At 42.3% G+C, this 25786-nt stretch overlaps 2 protein-coding genes across 3 annotated transcripts; one reads left to right on the forward strand and one right to left on the reverse strand.

Annotated features, from left to right (window-relative positions):
* Positions 1-1565: 1565 nt before the first annotated feature.
* LOC308129807 (ATP-dependent RNA helicase DDX19B) lies at positions 1566-9485 on the forward strand. Its single transcript, XM_080495898.1, has 12 exons — positions 1566-1738; positions 2126-2165; positions 2249-2338; positions 2638-2773; positions 3872-3964; positions 4440-4542; positions 4926-5040; positions 5150-5327; positions 7854-8091; positions 8280-8442; positions 8904-9095; positions 9183-9485. The coding sequence occupies exons 1-12, from the start codon at positions 1682-1684 to the stop codon at positions 9242-9244; spliced, it is 1467 nt and encodes a 488-aa protein (XP_080352024.1). The 5' UTR covers positions 1566-1681; the 3' UTR covers positions 9245-9485.
* pusl1 (pseudouridine synthase like 1) lies at positions 8298-25349 on the reverse strand. Of its 2 annotated transcripts, XR_013936614.1 has the most exons (10): positions 25042-25349; positions 24903-24966; positions 23997-24184; positions 19620-19769; positions 16650-16820; positions 12512-12566; positions 12124-12286; positions 11388-11483; positions 8987-9129; positions 8298-8389 (listed from the first exon to the last, which is right to left on the reverse strand). XR_013936614.1 is itself a non-coding variant. In XM_080495899.1 (8 exons), exons 1-8 carry the CDS (start codon positions 25095-25097, stop codon positions 11422-11424), a joined length of 909 nt encoding a protein of 302 aa, XP_080352025.1. In that variant the 5' UTR covers positions 25098-25349; the 3' UTR covers positions 11366-11421. The 2 variants fall into 2 exon arrangements, 1 of the variants encoding a protein (XP_080352025.1); XM_080495899.1 differs by lacking the exons at positions 8298-8389; positions 8987-9129 and having other exon boundaries at positions 11366-11483.
* Positions 25350-25786: the final 437 nt, after the last annotated feature.

Below are 25786 nucleotides of genomic sequence, written 5' to 3' on the forward strand. Positions count from 1 at the left end.
CAATTCTTCTCATTGGAAGGCAATTGAACCAGATGAATAGACTAGACGTCCATTTCATTTTAGGTTAAACTCAAAGACAATTTGAATTTTCCATTTCAAACCCCTCAAAATGTATGCACCCTTTGTTTAAAGAAAATGCATAAAAAAGGGCACCAGATTCAACCTTCAACTAGCCTGCTTCTGCTTAGTATTTCCATTCATCATTTTAAAAAAAAGGTTTGTTCCAGTGATTAATTCTACATTGTGTTTTCGTGGGAAATAGCAAGTGGCAAGAGACCGTACTTGTAATAACTAGTAGTTACTAAAGAGTAGCAACTAACACCAAATAAGAGGAACAACTAACTTCCATCCAAAGTCAGATTCTTTAAAACAATATCAGGGTGTTCATATTTCCCCCCCAAAAAATACATATTTATTTTGTGGCCCAGTTTTGAATAGAAAATGTGCTCAGTGTGTTCTCCATAAAATATTTGTATGTAATTGTCAAAGTAGTCAAAGTGTACATACGGTTGACAATAAAGCATACTTTGAAGGCTGATTTTTATCCCTGAGTCCAACTTCTTCCTGCAATGGGCTCCTTGTTACTTTTTAATGATGATGATGATGATACAGCGGTTCGTCACAGCATTATGAAGCGTTCATTCATGTTTCTGAGGTTTTGGGGGTACTGATATCTGATGTCTCCTCTTCATTATTCTAATAAGGCTGTCAGTAATTATCCCAAAAGCACTTTGGATGACGTTGTGTTTTTCTCAATCAAAGGAAGCATAGACTATGGAAGGACACTTGGGTTAGCTCAGTTTTCTTCAGTGTTTAGAAACCCACAGAGGGACTGATAGAAATGTACTCCATGTTATCCATACCAAACTGATAGATAGATAGATAGATAGATAGATAAATAGATAGATAGATAGATAGATAGATAGATAGATAGATAGATAGATAGATAGATAGATAGATAGATAGATAGATAGATAGATAGATAGATAGATAGATAGATAGATAGATAGATAGATAGATAGATAGATAGATAGATAGATAGATAGGTAGATAGATAGATAGATAGATAGATAGATAGATAGATAGACAGACAGACAGACAGACAGACAGACAGAAACATTATTTGTCTGTATTATAACTAATATGATTTATAATGACATTGGGGGGCCACCCGGGGGAGCAGTTGGGTGACTTGATGATCTGGGATCCTGATTCCATCCTGGGTCACGAGTGAAGTTTCAATGCACGAGCGTTTCAGTGTTCAGAATTTGCAGATTTTCTCATGCAGTAGCAATAAGGACTCGTGCAGAGCGCTGTGGCGCCCTCTACAGACTCCGTGTGTTTTCTTTCATCCTTCTATCAGTTAAAAAAATAAAATAAAACAACCGTCCGTTTCTTTAGACTGCACTTGATTAATTTAGTCATTCCTTCAAACGCATCATTCAAAAATCGGTCACAACGTCGAGTTTTCAATAAATGATGGGACATAATATTCAGGTGGGAACGGACGCGCTCGTCTTCCGCCGGACGAAATTACTGGTGACACAAGCTGTCCAGATTTGGGTTCGGCACGCCATTGTAGGGAAGAGTTACTCAAACATTGTCGCGCGTTCTGTCTGAACTACTCCACTACAGCTTTATTTCCCCGAACTGCAGTTACTCCAGAAGGAACTGTGTGACGATGGCTACGGACTCCTGGGCGCAGGCAGTGGACGAACAAGAAGCGGCAGCGGAGTCGGTGAGAATTAAACTTACGCAACACGAGCTAACCTGTTGTTAGCGTGCTTGTAGGATTCTGTGGCCTGCACCGGCACCGCGTCTGCTTCTAATCCGGCCTGGTGATATTGTTCCGCGACAGCCCCGTGAGTGGCTAAAGCGGCGACCTGAAATCCCGCTGACTCGAAAGCGAAACGGCAAGTTTGTTGCCGGCTAAGTTGAGTTAGCCCGGGCGCTGCGTGCTGCTAGCCTTATAGCATCCAAGCGTCCACCACGAAAATGATGCAAGAGCCTTCAAAATAGCTCTGCTGGGGTGGAAGTAACTAGTCGATTCAACCCTAGTTTATTCATCTCACACCAACAAGTCTGATCTCCCTGCTTTTTGTTTTCTTTTTTCCTTTTTTGGTAGATCGGCAGTCTTCAGATAAAAGACAAACCAGAAGAAAATGGTAAGTACATATACCTTGAACAAGACAGCAAAGCGTCACATAGACATCAGATTGAGGGGAGATTTAAGTGTCACGTCCTGCAGGTACAGTTGCAAACGCGGCGGACTCCAGCAGTACATCTGCCAAACCAGAAGCTGAAGGAGAAACGAAGACCACAGATGATGATGACAAAGGTGGGTCGAGAAGTATAAATTCAACATATGCATTTTTTTTAGGAAAGCGTATACACAGTAACAGTACAGCGCTGTACTGTTTTACTTGGCTGCTGACAAGGGTTTTTTTTTCTTGCGTATCATAGGTGATTTTTCTTCCATCTTAATTCATTTGGACTTAATTGCTTTTATCCAGTATGCAGAGTAATGCTATTGCTGTACCATTGCAATTTCCGTCATTGATCTTCATTAATTTTGTATTATTTTAGCATTTGATCGTGGTTGTCTCTTGTGTGACGAGTCTCTATTTATCATTTCAGAGGACAAAGCAGCGCAATCCTTGCTAAACAAGCTGATCCGGAGTAATCTTGTCAACACAACAAACCAAGTGGAAGTTCTTCAGAAGGATCCCAACTCTCCTCTTTACTCGGTCAAGTCTTTTGAAGAACTGCGACTGTAAGTGGTTTTATTACTATTCTGTGTTACGTTTCCTCTCTGACGGCACTGCGTATGCTCCATGCTTTTCAGTAATATCAGGTCTAGACCTTTGTTTGCCACAAGCACAATTGTACACGGTGCCACATGCAGTGAAACATGGCTGTTCTAGGTGTGAAACATACACATTTATATATATCTATTGTGTCACATTCAGCAGGCGGACAGCCTGAGGGAAGAAGCTCCCCCTCTTGTCTGTTTGCCTTCAGGCTGTGGTCACGCTGCCCTCATGGCAGCAAAGAGAACAGTATGTGGGTGGGCTCATCTTCCTGGCCTTTTACCTGGACCGTTTGTTGTAAATTATCGTCCAGGTTGAGGGTGGTGGTTCTAATGATGTGGTCCACTGAGCAGACCACTTTCCTCAGGGCCAAGAAGTCCTGCTGGGTGCTGCTACCCATCCAGGTGGCGATACCCTCAGTGAAAACACTGTCAGTGGTGCAGGTGTAAAAGTTTCTGAGCACCTTGAGAGAGGTCCTGTGTGATGTTGTCATCCAGGTATTTGAAGCTCTCCACTCCACCCGGTGTGGCAGAGATGAAACTTTAAGGAAAAGAGCCGATTGTGAAGTGCGTTAAAAGCATTGAGGTGGCCTGAGGGTCTCTGGCCTGCTGGAACTGCAATGATGTCAGACTCAGAAAAATGTCACTTATTGCCAAAGGGAAATTATGAAAGCTACATAACAATATGACGGATGCTGAGATGGCCTGCTGGAGGAACACATTAGTGCTTTAAAAGTGCATAGTGGTTAGTGGTTATTATCAACATGCCCAATATGGGCATGTTGATAATAACCTTTCCCTCTAAATCAGGGGTGTCCAACCTCAGCCACCAATATTTGCAGGTCGTTGGTCCAAAGAATAAACACAATTTCTAATTTGTGTCCCTCGATCATATTTCTCCTGTTTGATATTGTATCAAAGAGGGTATTACTGATGGTCTGTATCAGAGTATAAATTGACGCTGTTATTTCAACCTTCATTTACTTGTAACTTTTGAAAAGGTGTGTTTCCGCTGTAACATATTGAAGTTGTGATTTGTACATTGTTTTCTCCTTCGTGCAGCAAACAACCCCTGCTTCAAGGCGTGTATGGCATGGGCTTCAATCGGCCATCCAAAATCCAGGAAACTGCCTTGCCAATGATGCTGGCTGAGCCGTGAGTGTTCTTTCACAAATATGTTCTTTCTTATAATCTCTCAGCTTGATGGATCATTTAGATCCTTGAAATAATTGGCCTTTGGCGAAGCCTCGCGCCCCCCCTCCCCCCCCATTAGTTACTGTTGCCAACTCGGGACAAGCTGTCGTAGACGACTGCATGTTTCTAGAGCGACTTCAGATATTTGGACCGTCCCAACTTTTGCGAATGGCAGGATGGCGTCATTAGCAATGTGCAATACGCTACATGAGAAGACAAAGAAGGAAAGCTGTATAATTTGCTTCCGCTGTGACAACCACAACCCCGTAATCAGGTAAGCTAGGTGTTTGGCGCTCAGGATGTCAGAATCCAAGTTCAATACTATTGGTTTGTTTTTGTTCGTGGGCAGGGCTGAGCCAAAGGTCAGTTGAATGACAGTCACCCATTGTATTATGAGCAAAACTCATCTCGTCACCGGTGTTTGTTTTCCTTCCAGTCCACAGAATCTGATCGCTCAGTCTCAGTCAGGAACGGGGAAAACGGCTGCCTTTGTCCTGGCCATGCTCAGCCACGTAGACCCCAACAACGCATATCCTCAGGTTGGTATTCACTTTTGTCTGTAGCTAAAACACTTAACTATTTCTACTAAATTCCTAGACTTTTTATGATTCTCAAAGCAGGGAATTAAAACATTGTGCCTGTGTGCTACCTCATGGTAGCCCCTATGTGTCACAGGAACTTCCATCAAAAACACAGTAGTGTTGAATAACGGCCAGATTTGTTGGGTCAGAATGGGGAAGCATCCATAAAATCTGAGTAAATCCAAGCTGCCATAAGAAATGTAATATTTCTTTGATTTCTTTTGTTCAAATTGTTGTATAATGTTTCAAAAGGTATTCTGTAGTTTCAAAAAGTCAAAAAGAAAATTCTAAAAGCAGTAATCGCATTGTTTTTTTTCCCCTCATCTCTTTTTTTCCATCAGTGCCTGTGTGTGTCGCCCACCTACGAATTGGCACTTCAGACCGGCAAGGTGATCGAGCAGATGGGAAAATACTACCCCGAGGTCAAACTGGTCTACGCCATTAGAGGAAATAAATGTAAGGCTTTTCCACTTTCTGCTTTGCCACATCTGTTCTGTCACAGATTGAATTGTTCCGGTTGATTGCTTCCCGCCTTTATGAACACTTGTTCGTCTGTCCATTCCAGTGCAGCGGGGCATGAAACTGCAGGAACAGATAGTTATCGGCACTCCTGGCACCATGTTGGACTGGTGCAGTAAATTTAAGTTTATAGACCCCAAGAAGATCAAAGTGTTTGTCCTGGATGAAGCCGACGTCATGATCGCCACGCAGGGCCACCAGGACCAGAGTATCCGTATCCAGCGGTGAGTTGAGAACTCAAACACTCTTGCGTCATCATCTTCAGTGTGGGGCAGCATTACAGGCAGCGGTTGGCACTGCCGCCTCACAACAACACGGTTCCTTGTTTGAACTTGCAGCCTGAGTTTACCGTGCCGAGACAATTTAGCTTTCTTAGTCCAGAGGCATGTGTGTTTGGGTAATGTTGTCCCCCTTTTGATTGTGAGTCTAAGACTGGTGACCTGTCCAGGGTGTATTCTGCCTCCCACCAGGTCTAGATGTGGATTTAGGTCCCAGTTTAGAGAAAGCAGGGTTGCTGGAGTGTTTGAACAATTGCATCACCAAAAATGAATTGATTGCAGCTTTGATATTTTTTAAAAACGTTTGTATTATTAATGGAGTTGCAGGTTTTTGCCAGGTCGACTAAAATTCAATCTGCAAATGAATTGCCCCTTGTGTGATAAATAAAGGTGTCTGAATCTGGGGGAAAATCTGTATCAATCAACATTTTAGTCCCTGTCGAGGCTCATGTAAACTATGCTGGATGTGCATATGCAGGATATGTGCTTAAATAAGTTGACAGAGTAATCAATCCATCCTTGTATACACATGGAGTACAAACAATACAATCCCACATCTGCAGGGAGCAAACGGTAGAACCAGGTAGAAAAAGAAAATACTAAAATATATATATAGAAACAAAAATTCAGAGATGCAAATGGGGATCATCCAGCTGTTGTGTGTCCATCCGTCTGTCCCCTGGAAGCTCCAAGATACAAACTAAACTTTGCAGTACAGCCAGGAGTCATGGAGGCAGTGTTTGGGGCTTTAAAGGGGTAATAGAATAGGAATGAGAGCTTCACACACCACCGCCTGCAACCCTGAAACACCTTCACAGTCTCAGTGTTAATTGTTGACGTTTCTCTTTTATTTAAAAATATAATTGTCTTTCCTCTGCCAAGTCAGAGCAGCACCCTCTGGTGGATTAATTTCCAAATGCCCCAATCACTGGGCTGCCAACCGGAGCTGGTCCCTGGGTCATTTGGTACCAGGCAACAAAAATGGGTTTATTTTGAAAATATACATTTAAATTTCCCTTAGTGGTTAATGAGTTTTATGTTGAAAAACGCTTGCTTCCATCAGCAATTCTTTCTTTCCCTTGTCGGTTTTTTTATGCATCGTTAAGACAAACTAACATAAAAAAAACTTTGCTGAAGAGCCTCTGAATGACGGGAAAGGCCAAAGAAAGAGATGACTGAAGGCTCCCAACCTGCCACCAAAAGGAAAGCTGTATTTGAAAGAAAATATGCAGAATCCTACTTAAATGGTGGCTTCATCAGGTCATTCACATGTTCCCAATCCACTCTGAATTAGGGCTGCTCGTTTACGGAATTGTGAGATCGTCCGGAGCCAAAATCATAATCACGATTAAAACTGGATTAATTGAGCAGCCCTACTCTGAATAATATGTGGTCACTTGATGTCCAATGACGATACACAAATAACGGCTTCGCCACATTGAGACGGAGCGCCCTGCTTTAAAAATCAAGCGTTTGAGAACAGGAGAGACAGAAACTGTTACTGAAGGTCACCACTTCATCTGCACTGAGAGCCCCGTTTTTTAGTGGCTAAAGCAAAGTGCTTCATTTTCAATGAAGAGCTAATCCTGCCGTGAACTTTCAGGAGAGGCTGCAGTGACGACGCACAGTCTGCCACTATAACAAGATGAATTGGTGAAATAACGGAGCGCATTGAGGCGCCGTTTCTCAAGGACTAGATGAGATATAAGGAACATGCTTTAGGTTTCACCATCTCCAATCAGAACCAGGTGGAAATGAGCTCAATGCCCCACTGAGTCGTTTACATTATATACATTACAGCACAATATTGATATAGATGAAATTCCATAATATGAGATAATGGTTATATGTGAAATTATTAAATTAGATATGATGCACTTAATGTGCTGCCTCTGATCCGTGGTGCTGAAAAGGTTGGGGACGGATAGTTTACATTATTGGAGGTGGACAGATCTGTTTGCGAGCACGCGTTGAGCATACGAGTCTTTAATATGATTGACGACTTCTGTAAGAAATAAGCAAAGACATTCCTGTGATTTTATTTTTTCTGTTAAATTAACAGTGATGTCCTCTAGAATAATACCTTCACTCGAAATCTGGAATTAAAAATGCATGTTTTAAATGTATTAATGTCATTGATAGTGGGAATTTGAAGGATCAGAAGTAATAGATCATAGGAAATGTGTGACTCTGAACAACTTACAATTTCAATAAAAGGCTTCTCAATGGGATGTATCATATCGTTGGTAATTGAAAAAGTACTTTCCCAAACATAATTTTTTTTTTACAGCGTTAAAGGTGGAGAGTAATCTGACAATAACAAGCAATCTGGTAATGAGAAGAGTGACTCATTATACAAAGGGATGTCTGTCATTTTAATGTTGGTGGATGACTCGACTGGACATTAGAGTTGAGATAACTTCATAAGTCCTCGGCCTCTGATCAAACGCTCCGTCCGTCTTCGCTGTGCAGGATGCTGCCTAAGAACTGCCAGATGTTGCTGTTCTCGGCCACATTTGAGGAGTCCGTGTGGAACTTCGCTCAGCGCATCGTCCCCGATCCCAACATCATCAAGCTGAAGAGGGAAGAGGAGACCTTAGACACCATCAAACAATACTACGTGTTGTGCAACAGCAAGGAGGAGAAGTTCCAGGCTCTCTGTAACCTCTATGGAGCCATCACGATCGCCCAGGCCATGATCTTCTGCCATGTGAGTACATGGCCTGTGTTTTTTTATTTTTTTTTAAGCATCGTTTATGATGAAAATGGTCTTTATGTAATGACGTCCCTGCAGGGGCTTTGTCACCAAGGTCTTTTCGACATCAAATCTTTATTTCCATTAAACTTAAAGAAGCCAGATAAGTCTTTATGCACACTGCTCCCTCTTGTGTAACGCAGACAAGAAAGACGGCGGGCTGGCTGGCGGGGGAGCTGTCCCAGGAAGGCCACCAGGTCGCGCTGCTCAGCGGCGAAATGCAGGTGGAGCAGAGGGCTGCCGTCATTGAACGCTTCCGGGATGGAAAGGAGAAGGTCCTGGTTACAACAAATGTTTGTGCCCGAGGTAAAAGAACGAATGCTCTCTCTGGTAGGGAAAAAACGTGCATCATGTTACGTGCTTTCATCACAAAGACGATATACAGCTTTGACGGAGATACAGGGATGATTTATGGAATTGAACCCAGAAATATGAGTGCATGTGAGGTTATTGTTTAAATTCAACTTTTCTGGCTCTACCTGTGCTGATACTCTTAATCATGGTGCAAATTTAGCCGAAGACCAAAACAGCCATGAATGATGGTGTCATGAGCTTTTTGTAGCCGAGCTTTTATTTCGCCGTTTCCCTCAGTGGTCTTTTTCACCAACGTGTTCTTTTTTCAATGTTTTTCAGCTCAGAAGTTGCCCCGACCCCCTTAATTTACAGCCACATGTGTTGTCTGTGTATAGAAACTAAGGATGGAAATGTTTTCACTGCACTGCAGACGTCCTGCGAGATACATGTTGATGTTGTTTGTATGCCTCCAGGTATCGACGTTGAGCAGGTTTCCGTGGTGATCAACTTCGACCTGCCAGTCGACAAGGACGGTAACCCCGACAACGAGACGTACCTGCACAGAATTGGACGCACGGGTCGATTCGGGAAACGGGGACTGGCCATCAACATGGTGGACAGCAAGATGAGCATGAACATCATGAACAGGATCCAGGATCATTTCAGTGAGTCCCGCAGCAGCGTCGCACTCCTAAATGGCTGTTTTTAGCCGACACAACAAAGGTTTTAAATTGTTTTGTCTTCTTCTACAGATAAAAAAATTGAAAAGTTAGACACAGATGATCTGGATGAAATTGAGAAAATTTCCAGCTAAAGGAAGCCGTGTGACCACGAGAAGAAGAAAGTTCCTCCTCCCTCTTCAAGGACTGTTCACTCCTACAGTGTTTTAATGCTTTTTACGTTTCTTTTTGTTTTAGCTGTTGGAGAAAACTTAAACCCACAAAAAAAACAAATAGCATATGTTTACATGTGGATGTCTCCTTTTTTTTTTTTTGAGTCTCTGGAACATACCACATTTCACTCTTTGTACTTCTTTAAATAAAGCCTGAATTTATCGCCGTGTATTGTGATACTGTAAAAGCAGGCATAGTTGACTGTGTTTCATTGGGGACGAGATGCTTAACTAGAATCCCCTCAGTGTCTGCTGTAGTGGTGGCACGATGCAGTCTGTGAAGAAATTCGCAGCAACTCTTACTAGAAAGAACATGTGCCACGTTTAACAGAAACAGTGGAACTGAATGTAACTATCATGCGAACTGTTACAGCTTTCAATGTTTTGCTTTAACAACCAAAACCAGTGCAAAGGGTGAAGTCGGGTATGCTGCCTGAGGTCTTAGTCAATTATTGAGATTAGGTAATGAGACGACAGTGGTGATTGGGGCGTGAGGGTCTATGCAAACTTATCAACTTGTGATAGTTCTTTTCAAAAGCTGTCAACCTGTATTCACATGACACTAACCAATCCGAAAAAAAACCTCAGCTCTTCGCATCAGGGCGTGTCGTTTTAAATGCCAAAACAAAAGGCTGCCTAGAGTGACGACACACCACTAACAGTCATGTCGTAGCCGATGTTTGTGTTCAACCAGCAATGGATCATCAGCCAATCGTACGTCTCTTTACGCATGCCAAGTCTTATTTGTCTAAATGGCGATCGTCAAGACATACTGTGTCAAAGCTGACAGCTTCTTTTTTTTTTCCCTCCCCACTCATCTGTGTCATAAAATCATTTAAATTCACAAGGCCATTCAGGTCCCATCTGTTTTCTTTGTGTCAATCTTTTCAGTCAGGGTCTCCAGTTTGAATTAAGCTCGGCTACGGTCTTCACAGACTGTGCTGCTAAGGATTGTGAGTTAAAAAAAAAAGCTAACAATGCCTTCCTCAAGTGCATTATACATTTGATTTTGTTATTGATATTCAACATTGGGCTTAATAGTCTGACTAACACTTGAAATATTGATTATATATTGAATTCTGGGCGTCTCTAGGGTGTGTGAATTATCCTTTTGAAACCAAATGGTGAATTGACGTGAGGACCAGAGGACCTATGCTAATCAGATTCACAGTGTCTGCTCCAACATGGTCACGTGGATTGAAAACATGTATTTGTGTACATATTTAAAATTTTGTGTTACAGAAATAGTGTGACTGAATTATTGAGTTAGTCACTTCTAAGAAGTGCAGAAAAAAACATTCCTCATGAGGTTCAGTCTCTGCAGCACTTTGAATACGTTGAGCTTAAATGAGCGGACCCTGCCAAGTCAGGTGGGGGGGGGGGGGGGGGGGGGTATTTGATTAGTGTACTGGAACTTGAAAGACCAGTGACTGGTCATTCTGAACCTTATACAAACCTCATGTGGCTCCCGATGGCAGAGCGAAAACTGCCTGTGGAGCGTTTTAAGTGGACTGTATGGACAATGTACTGAAAGCTGCTTATTGAACAATGCAGCCAGATTAGAAGCAAGTGCTGAATACCCTGGGGAAAAGAAGCAGTGGATGCAGTGGGTTTTTTTGGGGGGTGGGGGAATTGGGATATAATACAATATCAGTGAGTGTGTGTGAGCACTTTGTTAATCCCGTGTTGTTACGACGCCGCTGTACGAGAGCCAGTTCTGGCTATAGGATGTAACGCCCTTCTGCACATGTTTTATAGCTTCTATGATCTTTTTTTTTTTTTGAGAAACTGGACAAGCCAGCTTATCAATATACACGTTGTCTGACCGGGCTTCGACTTGTTGTAACCTGAAGGCGGACGATGATAGTTTCAAGGTGTGCGGTCGTCTGTAGCCGAGATGCGTTCAAGGACACAGTTCTGTATTCTCACTATGTTGAATTAAAAGAACGTAGATGTTCACATATGTGTGTGGCCGAATGATTATTCATGTCTGTGGATTGATTCAGTCACGTTGGTGAGAAATACACAATGCAAACAAAAAACCTCATGTAAATTTTTTTCTTACAGCAGTTAAAAAAAAAAAAAATGTTAAAATGTATTCAAGCGCATCCATCCTTTGAGTTGCTGGCGGAAGGTCGCTGCTCCTCCAACCGCTGCAGGTCTGAGAGGACAGAAACAACAGAAGTTATTAAGATGAGCTGCATTTACAAAATTCAGTCGAAGATTATGAAGCCAATTGACAAACTCGGGCCTTAAATACAAAACATGAGTAATGTTATTCATGACAAAGAAGTGCAGAAAGCAACACGGATTGTGGTACTGCCACCTTAGGAATAAACGTGGCATTACTCACATACTGTTGAATCCTACATGCACATTTCATTACAGACTGACTAAAAAAATGTTGCACCGTGGAAAATATATTTTTACCCACACAAACTACCTATATATAGTGCGAGTTCTACAATCTACAAATAGATTGATAATGGCTTTTTTTGTACAGTCAACTAGTTAAACTTAAACGTTGGCGTTAAATCTTATGGGAGCTGATTTAATAACATGGAGTGATTCTATGTCTTATTTTCAACAACATGCACGATGTTAACATTGAAAAATACAGTGATGCAGTCATTCGGAGTATTGGTATATGGTTAAAATGTGGTCACAATGACTGCCATCCTACCATTATCTCTAAGACCAACAAGGTGTGGGGGCAGGGCCATCGGTTCCCTTACTCAAAGCCTTCCTGCAGAGGTTCGTTCGAGAAAAGAAGAAGAAAAAAAACAACAAAAAAACCTCACCCGTCTCCTTGTAGTCCACTTTAGTGAGGAAGAGGCCCTGGGCCGGAGCGGCCAGACCTTGCGGGTAGGCCAGAGTATCACGGACCTCCAGGAGGGTTTTCAGCCGGGGTATGGAGAGCTTCCTCTGACCTACTGCCACCAGGGCTCCGGTCATCCTCCGGACCTGGACCAAAGAGCAACAACACAACACTTACAACAAAACTCTGAATACTTAAGTAAAGAGATCACGGCGTTTATTATCCAGAGCATTTGTTGGACTCGGTACGATGAGCGACTCAACGGTCTCAGTCAAAACACCAGCAGATGGTGCTACTTTCTTATAATGAACTGCAGCACAATCACATGATCGTTCATTTAAAACAACAGTTTGTGATGAAAAGGAACCAACCTGCTTGTACAGAAAAGATCGACTTGTAAATGTCAACTCCAAGAACTGCAACTCTCTGTGAAAGTAAATATAATGTGGTATTAGAAATCGGTAACCGCTGGCTGCATGTTGGGGTCAGCACTCTTGCCTCACAGAGAGAATATACCAGACTTCAATGGGGTCCAGTAAAATCCTTCCCAATCACTGAAATTGAAATATTCATTCAAGTTGGGGGGGGGGGGGGGGGGGGGGGGGGGGAGAGACTGCAGTCTCATGCACCTCTCCTTTATCAGACGCATCCATGCTCCTCTCATCCGTGTGGATGGAGTTGGAGTCGGATGCTGCGACATTCATGCCAGACATTAGATGGAGCACGGGACTCTTCTCATGCACAGATTTGTTTAAATGTCATATACTGAATACAGCACTGCAGCTTAGGCCAGACAGGATTACGTGTAATGCCATTGAATTTTTAAATCTACTTTTTTTTCCTCTTTCAATCTGACATTTCATTTCTTTTCCTGATGTTTATTATTTCAGCATTTAAGTCGAAACAGGCTTTCTTTTTTCTCTGAAACTCCCTGACTTTTTGGGGATTTTTTTTTTAGGGGGGGGGGTGGAAAGAGTGAACTGAGCAGGCACATGGGAAGAATTGGGTCAAATGCAAATTTGACTCAGCGCTTGCAGTCTGATTACACTTGGCATATAAGAAATGCAGAGACAGATTTCTATAGCAGGCCAGTTAGTTTTCGGACTCTTGACGGGACAGTGCTTTAAATGACAAAAAAAAAAAAAAGCAAGTCCGTGTATAATGTGGCACATGTTTTTGAATAATTCAAGTAAGCGAGACACACACTCGAGACAACTCCATTCCTCCAATTCATTTTTAGACATACAAGTTTCAAATGTCCTCAAAAATATATCTCAGTCTACCAGAGACCAGATTTAGTATCTTCGTCAATGAAAACGTGACCAATGTGTTAAAAAATATGGTCAAGAGAAGGGAAGAAAACAGTGTGGGCTGCATGAACAACACCACAATGGTATATCCTAGACCCGTCGTCAGTTCGTTAGAGGGAAAGCAAGCACATTGGCAGAGAGAAATGTTGGTGTTTTTATTGATAGAAAGTGGTCCAGTTGTGTGAAAAGAATTGAAATCATACAACCTATGGGCATTAGTAACAGTAACACTTCTTCAGCGCTTTAAACGAGTCCCGATGGAAGCTGTTGAGTCAGGTGAAACATGCATGTCAACAGTAACGCCCCACAAGCTACACAATCACCCCGTCACTGGAAGAACCAGACTCAAAAGGTCCAGAATCTAACATGCATAATTGTGGACACAGAGGAGAAATGTTGAAAGTTGAAATCAGTTGCAATTATTTCATTTGGATTATAAATGGAACACTTTTTCTTACTCCTCCTCTACTTTTGCAATCATTGTGATAATATTAAGACAAAGCTGCCATCAGACTGAAAACAATTATTATGGAGTTGTTCCTTTAAAAATTCTTTTTTAGAAATGTTCAATTTAAAATCTCTCAGGAATGAGTAATGTGCCTGTGAAGTCTGCAACAGCAATCAAATACAGGTCATATTAAATGCAAAAGTAAATCTCTGGCCGCTTTGGTTTTCTGTCAACTACATTTGATCACAATAGAAGCCGATGATGGAAATCTACTGTAATCCTCAGAGATGAATCCCTGAACGATCAGTGATGAAGAATGTGACTGCTCAGGAATGTACTGCCTGCAGAGGAACTCAGAGGAAGATATAACTCCTCACAGTCAGCTGGGCTCGCCTCCAGTCCCCCTGACTCCAAGTGGGATAAAGCCATGAATAATATGGATGGACGGAGGAGGTGATCAATACATTCAAGTCAAGAAGGGTATAAAGCTCGCACCCAAAAAAATAAAATAAAAACAAACACACAGAAATAGAATTTGTCAAATGATTGTTGCTATTATGGTCGAGAGCAGTCGGACTGAATCTGATTGCCTAATTATGTCAACATGCGGAGCATGGATGGAGAGGAAACATGGAATTAATTGCAGATCAGTCAGTCTTATGGGGGTTTTACATTTCGAATTTTGACGTTGCGATAATGAGAAAATTGCATTAATATAGTGCAGAGTAAGCGCCACATTCCAAAACCAGCAAACGGTGCCACATTACGATGCCGCTCTCAGCGTTCAGTGTTCATGAATAAACAATCTGAAGTTACACAGATCAATTAAATCTGTAAAGAAATGAACCCAAGCTGCAACACCTGCTTATAACAACATGAGAGTTCCATGGAGTGCAAGACTGTAACTTATTCCCCACATCTTGCTTCTGAACTCTCCCCAGCTCTCCAAGGGGGGTTTATTTCCCCCACTCAGCAGATTCAGTTTATAGTAAATACAACTCAAAGTGAGAAAGTTCCGACGGTGAAAATTCGGCACAGGCTGCACAAAGCTGTGAAATGAAGAGCTGTTCACTTATGTATGAAAAAAAATTTCAGGAAGGGGGTAAATATATATATATATATATGTTTTTCTTCTTGTCGAATGAGAACCAAACAGTACTTTCCCGCATTTCCCTGTTTTAGGATGAAAAATCTAGTTCAACCTTTAGCTTTTTAAATCATTAATTCCGATTTCTTATCATTTTATCACTTTTTCTTAGAATAGTGTTGCTCATGAAAAATTAAACATGCAGCAGAGATGTAGCTTTTCAATCGGCCCGGGATCTGACTGAAACCAGTGTCTGCACGTATTGTGTGGATTCGCTGGGGGTATATTCGGGTGAAATAAAAGGTTTTCTAATTGGTTAAAATGCAGCCAGGGACTTTAGTGCTGCAGATCTGTCAAAGCAGCGTTCACAGCCTGGTAATGGCAGCTCGTGTGCCGGGGTCGAGGGAACGTGTGACATTTACTCTCAGAACTGCTAACGGTCTGTCTGTGTCCATATTGTGCGCCATACTTTCAGGGCAAATAATTAATGCTCATGGAAGTCATATTTGGCATGCACAGAAACCCCCATGGACGTGTAATCTCCCAAAGCTTAGCTGCTTCTCTCTCTCTCTCTCTCTCTCTCTCTCTCTCGCTGTCTCTCTGTCTCTCTCTCTCTCCCTCTCTCTCTTCGGCTTCCTCCATCTCCAATGCACTTTATACTGAATCCTCATTGTCTAAAGTAAATAAACATTGCCCAACATGCAATTAGCATGACAAGAGCTTCCACCTGTGTGATAATAGCTAATAGCTCACAATGCTCCGTCGTTTTTTCGCTCATGATATTACAAAGTTTGCCGTGAAAGCAGGATACAATTTCAAACACTATATGACCAGCGAGCTTAATCAAAACTGTTATTTGGTGACTTTCCATGATGCTGAAATCAAGTATTTAGCACAAAGTTTGTGTTATTTCACTATATTTAAGTTCAATTGAATTCCTGGTAGATAATCTGTTTTTAGGTATTTTACCGTTTTAATTTAGTCTCTTTCTGTAACACGTGTACAAAGTATATGCTGGTGTCATTTCATGTGTAGCAAATCATAGTACTGCATTTAATTTTCATCGGGTATTTATTTTCATTGTGAGATTTGGCTGACGATCCAAATTTCCCCCACGCCATCAATATATTTTCTGGCTTTTACAAACCAAACCGTTGAGGAGTAGCATGCGGCCTTGTTTTGACAAAGTCCATCATTTCCTCCTTTGTAACTCTGTTTTTGGTTTCCTCACGCGGCGCCCAGACTTCTGATCGAGACATTTGGCTCTTTTCTTCTCCACTGAGCTCACCAGTTAGGTCACCAGCTGTGTTAGTTTGCCGTTGGCGAATGAAAGGGTCAACGCCAGTATTTGCAAAAATATGCAAAAAAACATCAGTAATCAACACACATAAATGCAAAACAATCCGGCATGGATAGAATGTATATATGAGCGCTGTACATGCAGGTGTTTATACAATCATATTTAAATATTTATAGTGAACTAATCACTGTTACTGATGAAAATCTTCAACATAAATAAAAAAATTAATCTTGTGCCAACACCAGAGATACAGCTTGCTGTACTGCCCCCAAGAGGTCCAACAAATCAACTGGTGTAACTTCCAAGTGGACATTGATCTATTTTTCTCAGTGTGTCGGGTCAACATGAGGAAACCGTAACCTACCTGTGGAAGTGTGACTGTACAAAGGAGTTTCCCGGCTGAATGGCGACCGCCTCCAGCGTCTTCACTGGGTTTTTAAAAGGCATGTCAGAGTTGACAGCTCTAAAAGTGCTAAAGTCATGAGTCCCAGCCAGCAGGGCCGCAGCTTCGTGCATCGCGTCCGTGTCGAGCTCCCTGCAGAGAGAAGCAAGGAAGAAACCACACGTTTACTGGTGATTGTAACGGCGACTGTGAGGGCAGAAGGCCCGGTTAAAGTCGAGACATTGAGACAGTGGAGACTGACCCAAAAGTGACCTGCCTGGACGTCGATGTGAGGCAGAAGTCTTCACATTAAGTGACTCTAGGCCTCCGTGTTCCAGTTCTCAAAGCAGAATAATTTATTGGCAGGCTTATATAATATGAAAAAAAAAATAAAAAAATTTAAATCTGAGGGACAATGCCACGTGAGAGAGCAGAGCATGTCAGCGACCGGCTCATTTAAGAGGAGAGAGCGGCCGTGGTGCTCCGATTCTCCACAGTCCCACTGCTTAAATATGAACTGACAGGGAGGGAGGGAGGGAGGGAGAGAGAGAGAGAGAGAGAGAGAGAGAGAGCGAGAGCGAGAGAGCGAGAGAGCGAGAGAGCGAGAGAGAGAGAGAGAGAGAGAGAGAGAGAGGGGGAAAGTTAAAGTGTATGTGTTGAGTCACTAATTAAATTCTTAATGTTTTAATTATAAAACTTGAACATGAGAGTCACTCGTGATGAAGCTTTGCCAAAAATGTCTAAATAGCTTGTTAACTCCAGGACAAGGGCCTAATTTCTTTTTCTTTTTTTTTTTTTTTTTTTAAATCCTTCCAGTGGAAATGATTTCATAACTTTCAGCAAGAAAGCCAATGCATTGTCCCGTATTACAATACTATCAAACTGGAGGGCAGTTTTTGGATTTCTATATGAAATGCAGGAAAGTTTCTCTTCCTGTTAACGTATTAGATGTCGAGTTGTTCGTAGTTTACACGTGTGCACCGACAGCAGCCCAGTAGTGCAAGCAGCACATTGACTGAGTGTGAAAGGTTAAAGGTCAACGTCAGTAGGAGGAAACAGTTGTCAATATGGGTGAAGTAAATACGTTTTAAGGAAATTTCCACATTTGTGATGCAAATGTTAATATGGAGTCAAAGAATAAACTGGTAAGATGTATTTAATGGCAGATTGTAGAAAGTTTATGTCTTTAATTGTTCAATTTATAGGAGGAAATATGATCAAATAACAACATTTTTATACTTTCCACCCATTATCTCCTTGTGCCTTTTTGGATTTTCAGAATTATCTGACCACTGTTAGAGCATGCCAACATTTAGCCACAGATACCAGCATACATTTAGGAAATTACTTTGCTCCTGGGACTCATTAGGTTATTTTCAAAGTTGAGACTTCAGGATATATACTTCTTTATAACCATGTTGGCCACAGCTCAGAGAGCAAGTACAGCCCTATACAGGTTTACAGTCTGGTGATAAGGTCTCTCATTTCATTTTGCTTTGTTTGTCTCTGTGGAATCTAAGCTTCTTTTCATTTCATATTCTGTTCTCAACCTTTTTTTGCCCCGTTCATTATCATTTTTCATTTGAGTTTATCTCTGGGGCAGTCGTGGCCAGGATACGATGTGTTGAGTATGAGTTCTTCTGATTTTAGACCTCTGTGAGACAGTTTTACCCTCCTGATGATGTGTTGTGGCATACAAGAGGAAAAACAACATCACGTGTTTTCAAAGATAAATATGGTAATAACTTGTCAACAACTTTGGTTGAAATATTCACATGGAATCCATAATTAATCGGTAAGATCATGTTGGGAAATATTTGGGGTCAACGTGACCTCACATGAGCACGTCATGTGGTGACAACTTCGGAATCTAAAATGTAGGCGTTTCACATAAATGTGGAAAAGTTGGTTTCAAGCTGTCTTTCTCGATAGAACTCCCACTTGTCACACATTAAAACTGTTGCAGTGGCGGCTATGTTCCAAAAGAGTAGAAAAGTCCAACCGCCTTCTTCATCGTCTTTCTTTATCTTAGGGTCAGACGGTTTGTTGTGCATTATGAACTTCATATGTGAAGCATGATGCAACGGTTTCCTCTGTGCAGCGTGATCGCAGCATTCCAACGTTCAAAACCATCTTGTAAAAGGGGGAAAATATTGCGAGCGGTATTTCTTGCGGTGGGAGAGACGAGGCGGGGTGTGATGACGAGGGAGACGCGGATCAAAGAGGGGAGACGCGGAGACGCTGCCGAGGCAGAGACGCCGAGGGGCGGAGGGGACGAGATGAATGGCGAACATGTGAGAGGGATAACGAGGCAGAGACGTCAGAGAGAGAAATGAGAGGAGGAGAATGGAGAGAGGTGTGGGGCGAAATGAGGAGGGAGAGTGTGGAGGGGGGGATGAGAAAGTGGGATGTGGGAAAGAAAAGGGAAAAAAAAAAAAACCACAGTCAGGGTAAAAACGCGTGGGTGTTGTTCTGCATGTGTATAAGCCCGCAGCTTATCTTGCCCTACTTCCCCCCCCCCCCCAAAAAAAAAGTGAAGCGAGAGGAGGAGACAACTGTTCAAACGCACGCGGCGAAGTCTTTTTCGTCAAGCGCACTCCTACCAATCACAGCTATCGGGACATGATCTAAGCTTTCCTTCCAATCCTCACCAGGTCCCCCCCTCTCTCACCCTCCACGACCTCTGTTTGTTTTTAGGATGTCAGTTCAGATAAAAAACACTTTGCTTGACTGTCCCTAATTTGCAGTTCCGGCATGGCACATGTGGATTATTCATGTGTTTAACATGCCATTGTTTCTGCAAGGCTTGACTTGAGCTTATTGTGCATGCGTGCGTGTGTGTGTGTTTATATAGAGCCAGACTCAGGGCTTGCACACAAGATGGAAAAAAAAATTATAATAATAATGTGAGGTTCATCAAAAGGTGGGAGTGAAGATGTGTAACTAACTCACGTGTCGCCGAGGCTCCAGCACAGCTCGCTGTCTGTGAGTGGAAGCAGCGAGTGGTGGGAAACACCCAGAGCTAATCGGTAGACGTAGGTTCGGGACTGGGCACGGAAACGGGCGTGGAAGTCAGCGGGAACACGGCAGGCGCGAGTGATCCTGCAGCGGGGAGCAGAAGTGCAGCGGAGTGAGAGCGCAGATCCAGTCGGGCCTGAAATGCTGAAATCTCTAATTTATAGGATTCTTTAATACAAAATGCGGCACATGTTGGACACAATGTCTTGCGGTGGAGTGTATTGTATGCAATATGTATTATATTATATTACTGTATATGTATTGCATTAGTAACATTAGTATGCAACATGGCTCGGTCAGTGGAGCGGTCGGCTCCCAATCGGAAGGTTGTGGGTTCCACATGCTGAAGTGTCCTTGAGCAAGACACGGAACCCCTAATTGCCCCTACTGGTATGACAGCGCCTTGCATGGCCGCAGCCTCCACTGGTGTGTTTGAAGATGTAAAGCGCTTTGGGGCTATAAGGTGAAGTCGATTTATAGAAAATACGAGTTTTAAAGTCCACCCCATCAAGCACAAATCATTTTTATATTGAATTAAGAACATTTCAGATTTTTTTCCCCTCCTAACCTCACTTCATGTTAATGTGCTTGAATTAATTTTCTTTACTTTCAAAGTATCTGTGAAATAACTTAATAACAAAAATGTGCCACATTTCTAAACAAGCTACAATGTTACGGGGAACTTTGTCTGTCCATTTAAAACCCTGGCGGAGATCATTAAACATTTGAGGCTTGGTGAACGTTTCATACAAAAGCAAAACAACAAATCTCGCTCCGTTTCTTCTTCTGACTGAAGCGGCCACCGAACACAGATGGTGTTAATACTCCCCCATGTGTGCGGCCCAGCAAGAAATGCTGTGAATTACTCATTGTCATAAATGCCAACATTGCAGCTTTTCGCACAAAAGAACACTCGTTGTCCGAGTGCTAAAAAGGCTCCCAGGAGCCCTGAAAAGCCGAGCGTATGTGATGACACAGTCAGCGTCACAGCAGACCGGCAGCCTCTCTGATGTGATTCCAGCAAAACAACACAGAACGTGTCGTTTCTTTCTGGGACCACAAAACACCAGGGCAGGAGTGGCTGTAGTGTAATGCATTTGATTGGCTGGGAGAAGGGGTGGGGGGACGATCCAGACATATGTTTATAACACGCACTTGTTGCTGAAGATGTTTGCAAATTCCCTGTGGACCATGTGCATTACTCTCAAAGTTATATACAAGCTACACTTGCATATAACTAACCTTCTGAACACCACATGGACATATTTATGAATCCTCTATTTACATTTGGGTGCTTTACTTTGCTCATGTGTACTAGTTAATGTCGTAAATGGGCTCCAGCCGGTCTTCATTTAATATCATCGAATCTTCCAGAGGTTGAGGTTTTAACTCCAGGAGAAAAATTGAAATACACAATGTAGTTGATATGAACCTAAAACGCTGAACAAACCACTATTCAATAGCTCACGTTATCACCATTACTCATATTTCCACAGCTGACAAATAAAGTCAAACTTAAAGGTGCATTAGTAGAGCAATAACGCGGCGATAATGACACGGTGACGTGGGAAATCATTGATGCTCACATTTGCAAACTGAAAGAACAAAGAGCTGCAGCCGGCTGTACCAGTGTGATTGTGAGCACACAAAGACCATTAGCACCCCATAGTGCTGGCCACACACGCGTGTGTGTGTGTGTGTGCGTGTATGTGTGTTTGTGCAAGCAGAAACTAGGTTACGTTTCCAGGGGAGGAGATTGGGTGTGACACGTGGCAGAGGATACCCTTGCGTCTGCTTTTGGCGGCTGCTCCAATATGAAGTGACACCCGCCGCCTGGCCCACGCACACATGCATGCATGCATGCGCGCACACACACACACACACGTATAAAATTTTCATAAGCGGTGTACAAAGCATGGCCTCACACATTTGGGAACTGGGGCATTGTTTGGTATGGCATCATTTTGTTTTTCAGCAGTTCCCCCTTATGGGAAGAGTTGCTGTTCACATCAAGCTAATTGAGGTTTATTTTCACAACCCACCGGCTGTAGAAGATGTAGTTTTTACTGTGTGCGTGCTATGTTTATATCTTGCCTCGGCACTTCATCTCAGGAGGCAGCAGACCAAAGCTACAAGCCAGGATTCTAATTGTGATTGTTGTTGTTCCAAAAAAAAAAAAAAAACAACAAAAAACCTGTCTTTGATAACCACTCAACACCTTAAAAGATGGTTTGGGGTGTGAGCTCTCACTATTTTTTGTTCATGACAGAGTCCAAATAAAAATGTCAATTCAATTGTGCGTGTGTTGATTAGCTACTTTGGCAGTTGTCCTATAAATCCATTATGAGGTGATAAATAACGGACTCTTTCGTGAAACGTGTACGAGTGTATCGTAATTCAAAGAGACTGGGGTTTTGCATTTAGCTACATTTGTGCATGGGTGTGTGTGTGTGTGTGTGTGTGTGTGTGTGTGTTTGTGCGTGTACGTGTGTGTGTGTTAATGGATGCTACGGAGCAAAAAGCAGAGCGGGGATAATCCTTCCTAACCTTCTCTCTGCAGGTTTGCGGATTAGCGGGATGCTGGGAGCTTCCCTTCCCTTCCCTCTCTCCACGTGTTTCCCAAACGGCTCATTTTGTTTCACGCTCGCTGTCGATTTTGAGGCGGTAATACGATCCACTCCAACATTCTACCTTTCGAACGCGTACTCTCGCGCCGACTTCGACGCTGCGTATTGTTCGTCTGCGTTTTTGCCATTTGTGTCCCTTCACTTCTGGGTTCTTCTCTCTTTGGCGAGCAAAGCTGCTGACTTCATCAATATCCAAGCGGAGAAGCAGCCGTACGCCATTATTGGCTGGCACTAATGAGCTGTGAAGGAATTACAAAAAACGAGGTGAAAACGAGACACAACGAGGGGAAACAAATGGATTCTAAGATGCTGTGCAGGCCTCGTTGGAGATACTTTAAAATGCTCAACAGGTCAACTTGTGGCATTCGGCCCAAAGCTTTCGCACACATCAGCTGTTACAACAGACTTTCAGCTCAGTCATGCTTCTGTTTGTGCCCTCGGGCCACATGCTCCATGAATATGATGATCGGTACATACACGCATGTTTTTCTTTCTGCCTTTGACGTTTCTACTTTACCATTCTCATGTGGTTTAGAAGTCACAACAAGTAAATATCTAGGAGAAGCAGCTGCACAGAATTCAGCAAAATTCAGTGCATTTTCTCTGGATGCTACTATTTTTACTCCCCCAACAGTCTGAAAACAAAATGTTTACAGTCCACTATTTTTTTTTGTGTCCAAAAGCACCAAAAGTAGATTGACACATGTCCAGTAAATGTTTCTTTATACTATTCAGGCACCAAACAATGAACACCAACATGGAGCCATCTATCAGTATAAGTGAAGATGCATTCATGTAACTAACATAAGCTGGTCAGATTTTCAAAATTTAATTCAGCAAAATGTTTTACAAGCCCCTTTAAAACCAACATTTGACTTTTCAGGTAAAAGTGACATTGTGAAAAGAGCAACCGAACTTCAGGGGTCACTGCATTGGATCTGCCTCGATCATCGTTACACCAAATATCTAAAGTCGTCCTTCATTACTCCCTCAGGTCTTCTTCTCGATCTCCATCATCATTTGTCCAATAAAGCCACCATTTGTCCTCAATCATCACATTTCCAACGTCCCATGTTGAGTGGCTGCTCAACCACACACGACCTTTTTCATGTTTTAACTGTGCAAAACTTTGAGGCAAAACTTGTCATCTCGTTCTTTTTTTCTACAAACTCATAATTAAACATTCATGACAATTATATAATACATTTGCATTTAACTTTTAAAAAATTTCTATGAATAATTTATGAGAATTCATGGTTGAGCAAAATAATACACACATAAAATGTGTTGAATTATGTTATCAAACATGAAGGCAATGCTTTCAGTCAGTCATATTGAAGATATGCTTAAAAAATAGTTAGGGGTTCAACAGAGAAATGTGATGATTCAGTCTGATTTAATACGACACACAGCAACACAACAAATTCCTTTGTAAGAATTGAAGACTTTTCAGAAATGAGCCTCCCTGCTGTTTGAGGTGATTGTGGGTTATACACTTAATTTATGCAGTGTCTTTTCACTGCTTCTGCAGCTGTAAAGTACAGACTGCCACGTGAGAGGCTCCACCTCCATTGGGGGGCAATTTCGGGATTGAGTGTCTCGCTCAAAAACAACCTGCTCAATCAACTCAGTCACATTTTTGTCTTTATGTGATGATAGATTGATATAAGAAGCCCAGACTCACCGAATTTGTTCTGTCTTGAGGCAGAAATTAAGAGCCTGGACCACAACGTCTTCAGTGAACGGGGGCTTGTTGCCCCTACGCTGGAGGTCGAAGTGCGCAGAGTTTGAGAGCGCGTGGACTCCAGCGTCCGTTCTGCTGGAGACGGACAGTGACACTGGATTTATGGGCTTCAGCCTCTGGATTGCGTCCTGCACACATGGAAAACAAAATTGAAGGTCAAAAAAAAAGAAGCACCTTTTGATATACTGGTCCAGAAAATCCAGAAAAAAACCCAACCTCTAATCCAGAAAAACAACCTGCAATCCAGAAAAATATTCTCTGATCCAGAAAAATAACCTGTAACGTAGAAACAATAAACCTGTAATCCAGAATAAATAAACCTGTAATCCAGACAAAATAAACTTCTAATCCAGAAACACAACCTGTAATCCAGAAAAAATAAACCTGTAATCCAGAAAAAATAAACCTCTAATCCAGAAACACAACCTGTAATCCAGAAAAATAAACCTCTAATCCAGGAACACAACCTGTAATCCTGAAAAAACAACAACATATAATCCAGAAAAACATCCTGGAATCCATAAAAACATCCTGTAATCCAGACAAAATTAAACTTCTAATCCAGAACATCCTGTAATCCAGACAAAATTAAACTTCTAATCCAGAAACCCAACCTGTAATCCAGAAAAACATCCTGGAATCCAAAAAACCATCCTGGAATCCAGGAAAAAATATCCTCTAATCCAGAAAAACAACTTGTGATCCAAAAAAAACCATCTTCTAATCCAGAAAAAACTGGGGGGGGGGGGTTCACTTAAAGGGCAAGTCAGGATAACTATTACTACTCCATGGTTTTCTTCCCCCCTAACTTAATAAAGAAATTAGTCCAAGAAGTGTGAGATTTACCTCCACATGGTCCTGAACTCCTTTCTTCCCCAGCTGGTGGTGTGGACAGCCTTTTACAGCGCCACTACACAAACAAAAACATCAATATCAACAGAGACACAGAAAGCAGCATGACTCACCCTCTGCCATGTGACCTCACCTGTATTTTGTTCCGATGTACTGAAAGAAGACGAGGTAGCGAGCAAGGTCGTGCATGTCGTCCGAACTGCACAATGAAAACACGCAAACATCGATTCTGTGTGCACAGTTACAGTACTAACTTTGACAAAAAGACACGGGAGTCACTTTGAAATGGGACCCCAGAGTCACGTGCACCACTCTCTCTTCGTCTTTAACGCACGTGAGCGATCAGCACGGACACTTTCATTGCTGAGGCAGATACATCGTCACTGTAGACGTTACAAAACGAGCAACAAATTGAACGTTCCTGCTCAAAAAGACGAGTTGTTTTTGTTTTGCGACGCTGGAGATTGTTGCAGCCTCGGACGCCTGAAAATGACGTCACAGTGAGCAAGAGGTGTGTCGAGCAGCCGCAGAGCTTTATCATCATTATCATCATCATCAGCCCCACTTTCACTGGCGCCAGACACCCTGTGCACGAGAAGATGGGACCGCAGCGAGAGCGAGAAACACGGTCAACGTGAGCAACTGGTTCATCACCGGTGGAGGAGGAGGGAAACTGTTTCAACCGCAAAGAGACGTTTCAGATCATTCCTTATTTTTTCTTAATATCATCTGACATCTCAATGTATCATTCACTCATTCATTCATCACCATTTTCAAAATTAATACTTGTTTTTAATGGATTATTTGATAAACATCCTGGATCTTCCTTCAAATAGCTACATCTGGATTCGAAATATGAATTACAAGGGTTTACATAT

The sequence above is a fragment of the Blennius ocellaris genome, assembly GCF_963422515.1.
Source record: "Blennius ocellaris genome assembly, chromosome: 4".
Classification (NCBI taxonomy): Eukaryota; Metazoa; Chordata; class Actinopteri; order Blenniiformes; family Blenniidae; genus Blennius; species Blennius ocellaris.